Source organism: Urocitellus parryii, chromosome 6 (assembly GCF_045843805.1).
Source record: "Urocitellus parryii isolate mUroPar1 chromosome 6, mUroPar1.hap1, whole genome shotgun sequence".
Lineage (NCBI taxonomy): Eukaryota > Metazoa > Chordata > Mammalia > Rodentia > Sciuridae > Urocitellus > Urocitellus parryii.
This window is the reverse complement of record NC_135536.1, coordinates 22881917-22899161: the sequence shown is the minus strand read 5'-3', so window position 1 is coordinate 22899161 and position 17245 is coordinate 22881917. Positions and strand designations below refer to the sequence as shown.

Here is a 17245-nt window from a genome sequence, read left to right as displayed (position 1 = left end):
GAACTCACCAGATATTGTCCTTTTTGATTCAGTTATTCCTTGAAAGCCATGAACCTTAGGGAAATGGTTTTCCTGATCCAAATTTTTTATGGAGTATTGGGACCTCTTAATTATGAAAATAATTTGTAGATACTAAGGGTTTAAAGATTTCAAAAGACTGACATACTATTCTAGATGCATGGAGCATCAAGAGACCCAGCTATCCCACTCCTTTGTATTTATCCAAAATAACTAAAATCAGAAAACTATACTGATACAGCTACATCAATGTTTATAGCACTGCAATTCACAACAGTCAAGATATGGGATCAGCCCAGTTACCCACCAATAGATTACTGGATTAAGAAAGTGTGAGATATATATCACAATGGAATATTACTCAGCCAAAACAAAGAATGAAATTATGGCATTTGCTGGTAAATGGATGAAACTGGAGACTATCATGCTAAGTGAAGTAAGCCAATCCCAAAAAACCAAAGGCCAAATGTTCTCTCTGATATGCAATACTAACACACAATAAGTAAGGGGAAGGAAGAATAGAAGTTCATTAGATTGGACAAAGGGGAATGAAGAGGGGAGGTGAGGGGGGATAGTAAAAGCAGTAGAATGAATTAGACATACCTTTCCTATGTTCATATATGAATGCATATCAGTGAAATGCCACATCATGTATAATCAAAGAATGGGATCCTAATTAGAATAAGTTATACCCCATATATGTATGTCAAAATACATGTATATCTAAAAAGAACAAAATTTTTTAAAAGGGGGGGAAAAAAAGAAATTATGATGTGTGCTGGTAAATGGATAGAACTGGAGAATATCTGGCTAAGTGAAATAAGCCAGTCTCAGAAAATCCAGGGTTGAATATTTTCTCTCATATGTGGAAGCTAGAGCAAAGTAAAGGGAACAAAATGCATCATAAGGATAGAGGGGAAATCAGTGGAGAAGATGATGATTGAGGGCTGGGGTTGTGATTGTAGCTCAGTGGTAGAGCACTTGCCTAGCCATGTGAGGCACTGGGCTCAATCAGCACCACATATAAATAAATTAATTAATTAAATAAAGGTGTTGTGTCCATCCACAACTAAAAAAATATTTTAAAAAAAGAAGAAGATTGAAGAGGAGGGAGAGGGAGGAGGGATGGAAAGAGGAGGAAATATGGAATGAATTTGACAAAATTATGCTATGTGCACATATAAATATACCACAGTGAATTCCACCTTTATGCAAATCTATAAAGCACCAATTAAAAATAAACAAAGAAATGAGAAAATAGAGAGCTTAGCATTGAGACAACAGAAAATCCTCATTATGAAGGACATGGGTAGTGACACTGATGACACTTTCCACCAGGGAGATCAGAGGTGAGACTGTAGCTCCTGAGGTCACTGCTTTTCCAGAGTGCTGGATGGAAAGGATCCAAAACCTTGAATAGAGGGTGGTTGATTTCTCAAACTTTTACAAGCAAAGGATTTTAAAGCCCAAGATAAGGATGTAATCTCCAAATTATTTACTTCTGTATCCTGCCATGTTTAGTAATTGGAAAGTATATTCCTTCTACATTCTCAGTTACTATTATTATTATTTTTTGTACGGGGGATTGAACTCAGGAACACTTAACCACTGAGCCACATCCCCAGCCCTATTTTGTATTTTATTTAGAGGCAGGGTCTCACTGAGTTGCTCGGCACCTGGCCATTGCTGAGGCTGGCTTTGAATTCACCATCCTCCTGCCTTAGCCTCCTGAGCTGCTGGGATTACAGGCATAATCACCACACCCAGCTCTCATTATCAGTTATTTTTTTAAGAACAAAGATATGGGTATAAAGTTCAGGCTTTAAGGTCTCCAGAGCAGTGGGTACAAATTGGAACAATCTGAGGAGTTTCAAAAGCACTGATGCCTAGGTTTTATCGCCAGACATTCTGGATGTAGCCAGACCAATGGGGATTTTAAAAGCTCCCCAGGTGAATCCAATGTGGAGCCAAAGTCAAGAATCACTGTTGTGGAATGCTATCAATCCTCTTGTCCAGTTTTCACATTTTACACATGAAGGGAATAAAGCCCAAAAAAGGACACATGACTTTTTAAAAAATAGCTTTTGATATTTGTTAATCTAGTGGTTGAACCAAAGCTGGGACCTAGGTAACCTAGTTCATGACTATTTTCCCTGGCCTCTGCCAGAATTCATCACTGTTGATTTAACAGCCATGACCAAAGCAATTGGACACTCAACTTCTCTGGCCACTGCTACTTGTTCTTACCCCTGAAGAAGATTTAGGCTTCTTAGCTCAGCCAAGCAAGAGCATTAATACAGAAATTAAAATATCTTGCACCTAGAATGATCATTTCTAGAATGATCATTCTAGAAAGAATGAGACCAAGTAAGAGAAAGGACTCAACTCAAAACTTGGAGCACAATCAGGAGAAGTCTCAGATGACAATCACACCAAGCAATGGTGTCATTGGTCAGTGAAGATCTGACTATACCGATGCAAGAAGACCAATGTTTTTGTTTCAAAACATTGACTCCTATTCATGATTGGCACCCTGGTCATGTTTAGAGAACTCTGCAAAGATTTCAAGAGATTTTCAAAAGGAGTCTTCTAGAATCAGGATACTCCACTTTATGGTTTGGTCATAGAGTCAGCTATAAAATATCAAACATTTTTTAGAGACATTGTCTATTGAAAAGATGGGGAAACTAATAAGGGAACAAGAATTTCTATCCCATCTTCTCTCTAGACTTTATAATAAAAGAAGAGATTGTAGGGCCTGGGAACATTTCCCAAATTTTTTTCTTTGAACTTTGTTTCTATATTAGGCTAATGAGAGTTACTTTTAAAAAGGCAACTCATGATCTTATAAAGTTGAACAAAGTATACAGATGATTTTTAGGTCTTTTAATAGAAGGGTCTGAATGCAGTATCCAAGAGAGGGTGTGGAGCTCTTGGCTCCCGGAACATCTCTTTGGTGTGGTGTTCCATACAACACATTTTGGGAATATTTCTTCTAAGAGAAAGGGAAAAAAGTGTTTTTCCTAGACACGGAATTAGTACATAATGCTTCACTTCTGGGCACCAGTACATGAAGGGATTTCTCTCCACTAAGTACCAAATTCTACAGCAGACACCAACTGGATGCTCTGCTAGTTCATTCTGACACCATCTTCAGGATTCACTTCTGAAGACGGCGTCAGATCCCATAGGCTATGAGCTCAGTTCTACATATTCCTACTTCACATGATAATCGCAAGCCCTAGGTTGTGACCTGCATTTCTGCCCAAGTGGCTATCAGTTGGGGTTTCTCTCTCTCTCTCCTGTTCAATTAATTTGCTGCTGCAAATAGAATCATATCGTGCTGGGAAATCCTTTACTTAAAGGACAGGGAAAGGAACATCCAGATGGAGGAGATCTGCCGGGCAGAGCATGTGAGAAGGGGTACAGAGCTTCCCTGTCCTCTCAGGGCATACCACTCTCCAGGAATCTCCACACGTCCAGCTATCCAAAAGCACATCCAAACCCCCTGTCCTTATGGAGGCTTGTGGAGAATTTGTAACATAAGTAAGACTGACCACATCATTGGCCATTGGTGACCAACTCCTACAGAGATTCTAAACTAGGAAAATTTTGGATTATTTGATGGTGCTCTGTCTGAAACTAACCCTATGAGGTGAGTGTACAGAGTCAGTCTTTCCACCAGCTTGCTCTTCAGTCCCCTCGTAGGCTTTGTGAGGGAGCTGGCTGATGGTTTGGCAATGGCTCTTAACTCCCATCTACTCACTGCAACTTTCCCCCAAACACGGAAAAGAAATCAGCGTACCATTTTCAGCCTGCTTCCTTGACAATCGTACGTTAAATACTGAAGTTATTTGGAGGATTCTAACAAATGCAGAAAATATTTCTTAGTTCAGGATCATTTTCTTGATTTTTTAAGAAATCCATACTGGGGATCAGCAAACGTTTTCTCTGGAAAGGGCCCAGATAGCAAACACTTTGGGCTTTGTAGAACATCGGGTCTCAGTTGCACCTATTCAGTTCTGCTGTGAGAGTATAAAGGCAGCAGTAGACAATATATAAACAAATGAAAGTGGCTGTATTTCAAGAAAACCTGCCTTATAAAAACTGGTGAAAATCAAGATGTGACTGGAGGGTCCTAGTTTGCAGACCTTGGCTCTAAAGGAAGGCGTTCAGTGAAGATGGCCACTGGTGGCCAAATGTGCATCTATTTCTCTCAATTCCTGGTAAGGGTGAAAGGGCAAAGCCTGGGATAAAGATAAGAAGTATCTGGATGAAAATATTCCAGGGATAAGAGTTCAGATCCAATCATAATAGAAAACAAAGATGTCTTTTTCCAACCAGTTTTGTGGATCCAACTGGAAACTCTGCTCCTATGATAAAACCATGTTCCAACCACTCATCATTCTACCCTCAGTGTCTGATTCCTGGTTGATGAAAACTGGTTCTTGCCTAGCTTTAAGCACCTCAATAAGAGTATCATGTAGATCAATGTATAACAAAGCTAATGGTCATTTTAAGGAGCCCTGCTGCAGAAGGAAGACGAAGGTTGAGTCATAGGTAAAGGAAATCAATGTTATATCTCCATAGTAATCATGAAACAGTATTGACTGTGTGTTGCTTCTGGTCTCAATGCGTCTTGCATTTTCAAACTAGGTAAAGAACTCAATCTTTTATCATTACCCTTTTAGGATTCAAGGATTTCACAAAGAATGTGAGCAGTTTGGTCATTTCTCCCAAAGTATGTTCAGATATCAGTAGGTTCTAATTTAAATAACGTGTCATCCAAAAGAGCAGTCATTTCCCATTATCTACCTCACGCCAGTGTGCTGAAACTAGCAGGTCTGACCTCCTTTACACCCATGTTTGAGAGTAACTGAATAACAATACAGCCACAGCCAAGTTGGGCAGATGCCACACTGAAAGCAAGCCCTGGTGCTTCAGCGGCAGTTGAGTAATTAGTCAGAAGTTTGTAAAAATCATGGCAGATGTGTAAAAGCACGTCGCCCTGTGATTTTTACATGGAGCCAAGAAGGTTGTCATCACTTAGATGTGAAATGAATAATAAATACAAGCCTCCTTGCTCAGCAGAAGTTGAACTGCACTCAGTTGCGGATCAAGTCACGTTGTCCATTCTTTGGAACCTCTTTTTCGTCTTCTCTCTCTCCACAATCTGTGGGGATGTGTTCCTTCTCAAACATTGCCTGGTTCTCTGTCTTATATTTTTTTTTGTTTTCGAACTCTGGTGACTAGCTACTATCAGTAAACATTAAGGCAGGAGAAAAAAAAATACCATCTGGATGTGCCAAGAACCTAGTGAGACACTAATCATGGCGAACCCGAGAAGTCAACACAATTAAGGTACTGATTAGCATCACACATCAGCTGGTTAGAAGTTACACACCACAGCTTGGAGCACTGGGAAAAGATGATGATAGAGAAGATTAGAGGATTAAGCAGGCTATTATTTCTCAGGGTTTAAGTATTTGAACAGCTTGTAGGATGTGCTCCAAGGCTGGCTTTTCCCTCTGCCTGTTGAAATCTTGAGTGCTTTCTCACCTGTTACTGTTTATAAACAGGTGTCCTGGACTTCTGCAACCAAAAGCATTTCCATAGAGCAACCTAGCTTCTCTCTCTTGACTAATGTGAGAGCCAGGCAGGGGATCCCTGTAATTTTCTGAATAACTGGAGTCATGGGAAAGAAACAGTTCCCCACAGAAGTGTTCCCATGAGGATCTCACTACACTAGCAGGTGCCAGCACACGTTTCTTCTGAAGGGAGTGCAGAGATACAGGTGAAAATTCCTTCTTGGAGCTGAAGTATATCCTAAAACTTCTCAGACAGCCAAGCTCAAGAATTTGCAACCAAATATCCTTGGTTGGCCCAAGGTCATACTCTTTTCCTCACATGGATCACTTTCTTGGTGAGAGAAGATAGAAGCACATAGAGGATGCTTCTGTCTTTGTCTTGGCCAGCAAATGAACTTTCATTTATTCATCCAGCAAGTCTCTATTGAATGGCTGCTGTGTGCCAAAGGTGAATCCCATGGTGACCGTACCCACATATGCATATTGCACATGTAACAGTGAGTTTGTGAATTGAATATTTTCCCCCTACTCATTTCTGACCAATTCCTTTTTCCCAACTATAGTGTTCTTCTCTAAGTATTATGAAATACACAATTTTAAACCAGGGCAGGTCTTCCTAAATCCCTGCATGGAAAATCTGACATCCTTTTTATGAGGAACTTCATCATTTTCAACAATTCTGCAAAGAGGTGTAAACCCCTGTCCCTCCAAACAATGGAGAACAATTGAACACACTCAACTCTGGTAGCATCTCTTATTTATCTGCAGTACTGGGCCTTGTGCATGCTAGGCAAGCACTCTACCACTGAGCTACATCCCCGGTGCTCTACCCTACTTTTAAAAGAAGTATCAGTTCTTTGCACATATGCCTTTCTCAGTACTTAGATTTAGAAACCCTGACTTTCAAGAAATATTTCATTTCTTACAAGTCTTCCCACACTCTTTTAAGTTCATTGATGTTCCTCTTCTCCTTGCAAGGGATGGTTTAAATTATCAACCCCTATCTAATAATCATTGTCTAGAGTAGGTTTCCATCTACTAAGATTTGTGATGGGCTTGCCAACATGGAATAAAGATAAGTTATGACTAACGAATCCTTTTAACTAGACTGACATTCCCCCAAAATGTCATGTGATAAATGGGGCTGATGGAATCACTCCCTTTCTGGATATTATACTTTCTCCATCTGTATTTCCTCACCCTACTCCCATAGTTTCAGATGGAAGGGAGGGTGAGAAATTTGAACCCGAGGTTCAAAGCAAAATAAAGCAGTCCTCACAATTACCAAAAGTGGAGTGATGGTTTCATTTTTAAGCACCTAATTATCTCAAAGAGGTTGAGTACCCAGACAGCCACATTGGGTTTAGAGAAGACAGTCTCCTGTGAGATCAGTTCACCTCTGTTTAAGTTGGCTGCACCCACCCTGCATCTTGCTCCTCTCTTCCTAACTCTGACTGGCTTTCCCAGTTTCTGCAGCCTTTCTGGTAAACTGCAGTGCTTATCAACCAGTCTCATTATCCTCAGGGAGGTATTAAATATCAGATGAAAAACACTGCAGATTTGGACAAGCAATAATTTAGTTTTACAATAATTTCTGATGATGAGAGTAAGCCGATTTTCACTTGCAACAGCCAGAGATGAAGAGGAAAAAAACTGAAATGAGCTCACTGGCTTTTACTTGATTTTCAACAGTCTGGGAACAAAATGTGATCAGAGAGCTGCATGGTCCAAAGAATACAAAAAATAGTTGCCAGCCAGTGTGGCTATTGTGCCGAGTTTAGTTGTCTTTTTACAAAATCACACGGTTCAAGATGTTCTCTCCAGTTGGTGTTTTCTCCAAGATGGCGCTTGCCCACTCCAGTTATCACTAACCAAAGGATTGTCGTTAATGTAGTGGGTTGAAGGAATCAAGCTATGATCAAATGGGGACCATGAATGGAGCCTTACATGACAGTATGGGGAAAGCACCGATTGGCTGCTTTGGCATTTTAGGTCTTTGAACATGTATGAGACTAATTATCTCTCTCCTGTCAGATTCAACAATGAATGCACTGTGCTAGAGTTTGAGTCTGGAATGTCCCCCAAATGCTCATGTGTTAAATGCTTGGTCCTCAGTTTGGTGCTACTTGTGGTTGGTGGAACCCTTAAGAGGTGAAACCAAGTAGGAAGAAGTTAAGTCATTAGGGATGTGCCCTTGAAAAGGATATTGGGACCCAACCCCTTCTTCCTCTCTGGTTTGTCAGCCATTATGAAGTGAATATCTTCCTCCACCATGTGCTCCTGCCAGTCTACAGACCCAAAAGCAACAGGGCCAAATGACCATGGACATGAAACCTCCAAAACTGTCAGCCAAAATAAGTTTTTCTTTTCTTAAGTTGACTTTTCTCAAGTATTTTGTTATAATCATGGAAAGCTAACTAACACCACCCTAGAAGTTAGGTGTCTAGCCATTACCTGAAGAGGCCACGTCTGGATCAAACCCTTTGTAAACCAGCTGCCTCATAATTACTGCCATCCAGAAGGGTCGATATTGGCCAATTTGACCACATCAGATGCTAAGTCATCTATTCTATCGTTCTCTGTTGTTTTTTCTTTAAAATAATCACGTCACCTTCAGAATTTGACATCGCCCACCTCACTATCTTGGAGGAAGGATGTATTGATATATTTATTCACTCATTCATAATTTTCTTCCAGCAAATAGTTAAGGAGGCATTGAATTTGGCACTAGGTATTCATCAATGACTAAGACATAGAACTTTCATTCTGGTTGGGAAGACAGACAATAAACAAACAGATGAATAAAGCAGGTAATTAAAGATTTTGATAATGCTACAAAGGGAATGAAGATGTATGGAGGCAAACTGGGGATGGCTGCTTTAGGTTAAGTCGTTCTTGACTACATTTAAGAAAAAAATTGATGGCTGGGGATGCAGCTAGTGGTAGAGCATTTGCCTATCATGTATGATGCCCCAGCCCAAAAAAAAGAAGAAGAAAAAGAAAAAAATTGAAAGACTCAAAAATGTATACAATTTGTAAGATCTGTATGAAGTCCCAGTATTTACCTGTTGTTTGGTTAATCCCTCTTCCTTCCCAGAAGGGGAAGATTTCTTCAGATTTGTTGGTAGATAAAACTCTTATCCCTACTGCTACAAGGAAGACCCACCTGGATTCAATTAATCAGAGGGAACTTTCTCTTTGAAGTCTGTGGAGAAAGACCTCTTCTGAAGTTGTTATGCTCGAATTTGGGACCCCCAAAAGACCCCCAGAGACCAAGATCAATGTAAGCAGCAAAGAGGTGTTTATTGTGAGCTAGCTCAGTCCTCCGTGTGCACACAGCAACTGGTGATGCTGAGAGGCCCCGAGCCCAGGGTTTGCAGCAGTTTTATACACTCTTTGGAGAAGGCAGGGACTTCACATACATCACAGCATCTCTTAGCAAATCATCACACACCGCAGGAAAATCATAAAACAACTCTAAAACATGATTAGCACATTCACTGATGGGAACAAGTTGGGTAAGGGTGATTGGTTACTACAAGAGGGGGATTCATTTGAACTGATTGGTTTAGGCCACGAGGGGTGTGCGTGCTACACTACATGGTTTCCCAACACGTTATCAACCACCATAAACTACTGGGAGGGTCATCTGGCACCCCAGGTATTTTCCCCGTCTCATACTGATTGGTGGTTGCTAGGGGGTTGCTATGGGTCCCCACCTAGCCTGACTGAGTCAGGGACACCTGGCTCCACAGATCTCTCCTATTATTTGTAGATAAACCACTTAGCAGGGTAGGTATGTGCCTAGGAGTGCTCTGTGCGTCTTTCCAAGGACAAGGGTCATGCCCCCTTCCTTGGACAGGCTTTGCTCTGAGGTAGAGGCTGGTTTTTCAACGTTACTATTGACTTTCATCCTTGAGAATTTTCCATCCTGAGAGCAAACCTCATCAGTACAATAAATGGAAGCATTATCTGAATCATAGCAGACTCACTAAGGTTCTGTGCTATATTTATTTTGTGTCAAGGTCCCCCCACTCAGCAGCTGGTTATGCTGGAGTCTTTTGTGGTGGTGGTGGTACAGCTACGAATCAAACCCAGGGGCTTGCACTTGATGGGCAAGTGCTCCACCACTGACCCACAGCCCTAGCCCTGGGAGTTGTTTTAAATGTGTAAATAGGGATCATTCATAAGGAGGACATATATGTACTTTATTTCTTTTTAGATGATTTTGTTCTCTAAAAAAAAGCTATAGTGGGGGTCAATTTCAAAATCCCTGGAAGCTTTTATCCATTTGGAGGAAATTTTATGTTTCAAAACCACTTTGTGACTTAAATTGCTTTAAAAAATTACAGCCCCAAATATCCAATATGTTTTAAAAATGGAAAGATCAATGTGCCCATCAAATCCCTTCCATGGAAGGTATATGCTATAATTTTATCTGCCTAAACAATCCCTGTCCCCCACCCCCCAAATTGTGTTCTCAGGTGAAATACAGGCCATTCAATTAAATCTGAACTTCAAAGAAATAACAGACAACTTATAAAATGTAAAAATGTTTCAAAAAATGCATGGGGAATACTTCTACTAAAAAATTATGGTTTATTTGAAATTCAAATTATATGGGCATCCTGTGTTTTCATTTGCTAAATCTTACAACCTTGCTCAAAGAAAAGATTTGAATCTCTGACCTGTCCTGTCACCACACACCACCCTCACCACTTCCACTCCCTCCCTAGTTGAAGTCCTAATGGATATGGAAAATAACAACCCCTCCACCCCACCCAGGAAAAAGGTGAAACAACAATCACCAGAATAAAAGGGGAATAACAACCCCTAGGGAGAGAGGAGGACAATGTCACCTGGGGGTGGGGGTGGGGAGAAGGTAAACAATGGGCTCTGGAGTTTCATAATTTCCCAGTCTACAACTATTTTCCTGAGTACCCAACCGACACATTCTACTATGATTAAGTCTCCTATGATTAAGTCACACTAAACATTCTCTATGGTTAACTCTCACTAAACCCTATAAAAATCAGACCTTATTGTAACTAATTGCCCTTTTCTCCCCTGAAAAATGTGCCATTCCCCCTGCTTAATAAAGAAATCCTTGCTGATCCATTGAGATCTGCCCCCATTTCAGTTATTTTTGTTTTCAAGTCCTGTCTTCCAAAAAAATTGGAATATTGACCAATACTGAGAAACAAAGTTTAAATCAGTTGTTACCCAAGAGGATTGAAAACACAATTGCCACTGCACAGGAAAATAGAAAATTGAAGCAACTTTAATGAAACTTAGATATTCGAACTAGATCCTAAATAAGCTCAGTTTCCAAAACTTCTGCCATAATTAATGTCTATAAACCTTGCACAGTTGAAACATAGAATACTTTGAGTACTTTGTGGTAAAAGAAGGTAAAGTAAAAACAGTTTATAGTCACATTTTGTTTGGGTATTTGCACTATTGCTTAAACTCGCCTAATTTGTTCTCTTTTCTTCTCATTCTCTAGTTATCTAAACAAGAATAAATACCTGACAGTTATTGACAAAGATGCATTTGGAGGAGTATACAGTGGACCAACCCTCTTGTGAGTAAGACGCACAAAAGAATGTTTTAGTGTTTCCTTCCTTTACTGTTTTGGAATAGATGGAGACATGAGGAGGAGAAGCTCATGTTCAAGGGTAGAGAATGTTCTTATCTAGATAAGGCTTCTGCTAACATTTTTCTGCCTGGCTGCGCAGGCTACTTCTTGGAAGAAAGCACTTTTTCTTTTGAGATTCAGAAGGTCCCAAGCCCTGCATGCCCTTCTGATGTCTGGTCAGCCAGCCACCTTGGTGTGGCTGTTCATAGAGGTTCTGTTTGTGGAGCAGCTCCTGTTTGCAGAGTTGTGAGGTATAAGGTCTACAGATAGGTAGAGGGCACTATAGTCTTTGCAGAGAAAATATACATGGGTGGGCATTGCACGAGGCTGGCACAAAGGAGCAAATGAATGATAGTCTGATTCATATCTGAAAGAACTTCAATCATTAGGGAAGATGGGATATAAACATTTTCTAAAACAGCTATATAACATACCTATTGTGTTCTTCAGACTGGCAGCCCCCATGCAATCAGTGACCAAGTTCTGTCAATTGTGTCCCTTGAGCCTCTTTATCCTTACCATACTCTCCATTCCCTTGGTTTTGCCTTAGTTTAGAATCTTTCATTGAGCCTCTAGCCTAGTCCTCACCAGAGTGGAACACAGCATGCTAGAGAGGCAGAAGACAGCCTGTTGCGGACATGAAGGAACATTTTACTGTGCTTTAAAAAACTAAGAACAAATAAGGTTTTATGAATGTTTTGTACAGATGACTGATGACCCTCTGGTGTCAGGTAGAGAATGGATGCTCCCCAGAGAGGAGAGCATAATCTCCAGCCCTGAGGACTTGGCTTCTTCCCTTTTTCCCCTTTAACCATCTCATTTCCTTTTGGGTTAAATGCACCCAGTTAACTGGGTTTGTGGCTCTGTTCTCTTAATAACTGTGATTCCAAATGGGAAGTCAGCAAAGTGCTTCATAAATGCATTGTGTGTTTTTCTTTTTTCTTTCTTTTTTTTTTTTGCACAGAGTATAAAACAAGTTTCTATCAGTACTTTGTAAAATCTGGAACACATCTTTATCTGCATCTTCAAGAAAAAGGTGAATTTTCCAGTGAATGAGGAAAGTTGTTGCCTTCTAAAGAATCCAGTATTTTAGAGAGAGCCTTTAGAAACAGGTGTTTAGAAACATTTTCATGTTTTGTGGCTTTCCTGATGACAATGATGAATACCATAAAAAAAATCTGTTTTTCTTAATCAGAAACAGAATTTTAACTGTTTTTATAATCTTTAAACTATAAATTTATATGGGCTTGTGTAATTTTTGTAATTCAAATGATTGAATATGTGTAATTCAAATGTCAAAGCCTTACCCTCCATTACCTTAGAATGTGACTGTATTTGGAGACATGGTCTTTAGAAAGATAATTAAATTAAGATGAGGATGTTGGATAGAACCCTAATCCAGTCTGGCTGGTATATTTACAAGAGTAAATCAGGGAAAACAGAGACACCAGAAATGCATAGGGAAAAATCATGTCGGGATAGCAACCATCCATCTGCAAGCCAAGGAGAGCGACCTCGGGAGAAATCAAACCCCCCTGACACCTTGATCTCAGGCTTCCAGCCTCCAGAACTGTAAGAAAACAGATTTCCGTTGTTTAAGCAACTGCATCTGTGGTAATTTGTTATGGTGATGGGTTTACAGAGTTGCAGTGGTTTTAAAGTCCATGTGTATAAAACATGAACGTGACACACACCCAGATCAGTTTGCAAATCATCAGAGGATATGGATTTCCTTAAAAATGTATTTGCTGAATGTGAATGAAAAATGAGACTCTTAATTTATGATTACCCAAAGTTACTTTATTCTGTTATGCTTGAATTCGGGACCCCCAAAAGACCACCAGAGACTAAGATGGATGTAAGCAGCAAAGAGGTGTTTATTGTGAGCTAGCTCAGTCCTCCGTGTGCACACAGCAACTGGTGATGCTGAGAGGCCTCTAGCCCAGGGTTTGCAGCAGTTTTATACACTCTTTGGGGAAGGCAGGGACTTCACATACATCACAGCATCTCTTAGCAAATCATCACACACCGCAGGAAAATCATAAAACAACTCTAAAACTTGATTAGCCCATTCACTGGCAGGAACAAGTTGGATAGGGGTGATTGGTTAATACAAGAGGGGGGATTCATTTGAACTGATTGTTTTAAGCCAAGAGGGGTGTTCGTGCTGAACTACATGGTTTCCCAACACGTTATCAACCACCATAAACTACTGGGAGGGTCATCTGGCATCCCAGTATTTCCCTGTCTCATGCTGATTGGTGGCTGCTAGGGGGTTGCTATGGGTCCCCACCTAGCCTGATTGAGTCAGGGACACCTGGCAGCAGATCTCTCCTGTTATTTGTAGATAAACCACTTATCAGGGTAGGTATGTGCCTAGGAGTGCTCTGTGCGTCTTTCCAAGGACAAGGGTCATGCCCCCTTCCTTGGACAGGCTTTGCTCTGAGGTAGAGGCTGGTTTTCAATTCCACTTGAATGCACCTGTCTGTGTGGTAACTTTTTCAACTAAGACAACTGTTTACACCAAAACCAAACTAAAGGGCATCAGAAGCAGACTTCAAACAGTCATATCAGAAAGTGTTTTAAAATTGTTTTCAAGACTAGTTAAGCATAGTTGATAACATTGTTTTACCATAGTGAAAAAATTAAATGTCGCTTATTTTGTCTTTAGCATTGCTTTTTAAAATGTGTACTTGGTGTGTCTTATGATATGCGTAATACAGTATGGCAGTGACACATGTACAGAGCTCGTTATTATTCATATATTAGAATTGCATACTCAAATAATTTTTACTTACAAACATGTGAGATTGAAAGCATTTGAAGATCAGTGGTATAGACCAGAGCCACCCAAGATATGGGTCCACTACAGGGTCAATGGCTGCCCCAGAATCTTCAGCAGAGCCCAGCTTCCTCCATGGAGAAGGTCTGGCCATGAGAATGTAGTCAGCCAAACTGGGCAGTTTCTCAGGGAAGCAGTGGGCTTATAATCCAAGGACTGGTAAGAAGCTGTTGGCTGCTGGCCACCACACTTTGTAAGGCAGTAGCATAGATGACAAAAGTCTCCAAATCTCCCCACTGCATTTAGTCTTGGTCCCTCTCAAATTCATCTGCCTCAAAAAATCTGTGAGCCTAAATGCCAGCAGGATCTTAAAACCCAACACTGGCCTCCCCTCAGAATAAGGCATTGGTGTGGCACATGCCACTTCGAAACTCTGACCAAGGAGTCATCCACATTGAAACTCTTAGCCCTGCTAATATTCAGACCTACTCTGCAGCTATGATAAACTCTTCCTCTTCTCACTGTCTGCAAAAGCCTCCAACCTGAACTATCTAATAAGCTCCTGACACTTTGATATTCAAGTAGAGTTCTCCTCTTCTCCTCAGGGAAAAACGACCACTTCTTCCTCTGTACACCACCACATACCCTTTGTGACTCTCCTGTACCAGATAATTATCCAACTGTGCCCCTTTATCCCTCTCTCCAGGGTATCCTAGAGAGCAGCATTGATGTTTTATTTTTATAGCTCTAACTCATATTTTAATGCCTGAGACACAGTGCAAGCACGATAAATGTTTGTGAAAATAATAGAATTGACAATAAACAGTTAAATCATACTTCTATAATCCCTATAGAATTTAAATAGCAGTTACATGTTAAAGGTATTTTAGCTTATAGTGCTTAGGTAAATGTGTTCATTTCTATGTTTTTGGAAGTGGTCAATTCATCTACCCATTTGTTTGTGCTTCTTAAGTTGTCTTTTTTATTTATGGCAATATTTTCTACAACCAAGTTAAGACCAGACATCCAACTGCTTGAAAGTGCTTTTCTTGCTTCCTGATGGCATTCCAGGTTGAAGAAAGTGAACTTGGTAAAAAAAAAAATTATACCAGTAATTAACTCTTGGCACCATCATTTCCTGACTGTAAGAACTAAGTCTCAGTACTCTCATCTGTCAAAACAGGATAACCAGAAGTAACAAAGTTTAAGCAGACAATCTAAAGGGACTAAGGGTATCCTCCATGAAATGTTAAGCTACATTACAAGAACATTCACTTCCTTCTTGAGCTTTGACACATCATGATTCTGCTCTCTCTTAACCTCTCACTAGCTCAGTTCAGCATTACTCCAAATAGTGTTCAGTTGTGGGTCCCAGTTCTTTCTTCTCTGTATGTTCTCCTTTGGTTAAACCATCTGCTCTCAAATATCATGAGAATATAAACACTCTCTTAAGTCTCAGTTCTTAAATTTTATTAATCATCTTACCTGCCTGAAATTTCTGCTTTGTTTGGTTAAATTCTCTCTAATTAACTTTTGAAAATGTACAATAAATACCTACTGAGACTTTCTAAGCTTAAGATGCTTGAGGGGGGCAATATTTTATTCTATTCTATTATTTTATTTTGGTACTAAGGACTTAACTCAGGGGCATTCTGTCACTGAATTACATCCCCATGCCTCTTTTATTTTTATTTTGAGACAGGGTCTTAAGTTGCTGAGGCTGACCTCAAACTTATGATCCTCCTGCTTCAACCTCCAAATTGCTTGGTTACAGGTATGAAGGGTCACCATTTTAAAGAGCAGTTAGGGAAAGCCACCTTGAGAAGGTGACAATTAGGAAAATAGTTGAAAGAAAGGAAGGGGTAAGCCATGTGGCTAACAGAAGCAAGAACATTCTAGACCAGTGCAAAGACTTCCAGGTGAGAATATTCTGGCATATTTGAGGAAGAACTAGGAGGTCATTACAGCTCAAGCAGACCGAACTAAATGGGAAAAAACAAGACGATTGGTTAAAAAAAAAAAAAAAAAAGGTAATGAGGTATGAGAACAATTTGTAGCCCTAGAGGCCATTATGAGGTCTTGATTTTGTTCTTAGAGCAGGAGCCTTTTGTCGTTTTTGAGCATAGAACTGACTCATGTCTTAACTGGAACTCTAGCTGTTGTGTTGAAAATAGACTAGAGGGGGCCAAGTATGGAAACAGAGACCACTTAATACCCCAGGTAATGCACATAAGAGATAGCAGCTTGCACCAAGGCAGTATCAGTGGATGTGATGAGAAATGATCAGATTCTGACTGCTTGTAAGGAAAAGCTAACAGGATATGCTGGTGTTGAATGTGGGGTTGAGCAAAAGAGAAAAATCGAAACAACTGCAAGTGTTTTTGCCTGAGCTATTGGAAAATGGGATACCCTTTCCTGAGGTGGGGAAGAGCAACTGCAGGTACCTATGTCACCTCCAAGCAGGCAGTGACATATGAGAATGTGAAAAGCACAACAGAGGTCAGGGATAAACATGTATTTGAGACTCTTTAGAACGTAGGTGGTGATGGGAGAACTAGATGTGGAGGAAATCTCAAAGAACAGATAGAATTAAGACTCACGATAACCCTCCCTGATTTTTTCCTAAAACAATATTAAAATGGGAGTAATTTTAGTGGGGGGAGGCCATGCCTTCTCAGTGACAAAGAAAGATAGGTGACCATGTAAATAAGTGACAAATGTCTTCAAAGATGTAGAGAGAGTGGCTTGCTTAGTACTTACATGGGTTAAACCCATTAAAAAAAAGGCTAATTCAAATGACATGATCTAAGGAAGATTTCATCAATTAAATCTTAAGTAAGGGTATTGGTGATGTCGAAGTTGGAAGTCTTTAAAAACTTCACCTGTTCCCCCAGATATCCCCTCTCATCCTGAACCATTAAGTAACTACTCCCTACCCCCAACACACAGGAGAAGACTAAAGTTTTTTCCATTAAAATACGATCATGAAGATTTAAGGATAAAAGGCATAGAATTTGGGACAGAAGTGAAGAACTGTTGTGAAAACAAGGTCTGTGAAACTACATTACAACATTTTGGGGAGGGTACCAGGGACTGAACACAGGGACACTCAACCACTGAGTCACATCCCCAGCCCTCACTTTTTTTTTTTTTTTTTTTTTTTTGAGACATGGTCTGGCTGAGTTGCTTAGAGTCTCACTAAATTGCTGAGGCTGGCTT

At 40.2% G+C, this 17245-nt stretch overlaps 1 protein-coding gene across 3 annotated transcripts in view; it reads left to right on the top strand.

Annotated features, from left to right (window-relative positions):
* The window catches only part of Tshr (thyroid stimulating hormone receptor), a 131396-nt gene that overhangs the window by 97968 nt on the left and 16183 nt on the right, over positions 1-17245 (top strand). The window contains exons 8-9 of one of the 3 annotated variants that reach the window (XM_077799906.1): positions 11113-11190; positions 11345-11378. In XM_077799906.1, the coding sequence (XP_077656032.1) occupies positions 11113-11190; positions 11345-11378 (112 nt within the window). Of the gene's footprint in view, positions 1-11112; positions 11191-11283; positions 11306-11344; positions 11379-17245 lie in introns of those variants that run through there. The other 2 variants (XM_077799907.1, XM_077799904.1) reach the window with 2 other exon arrangements.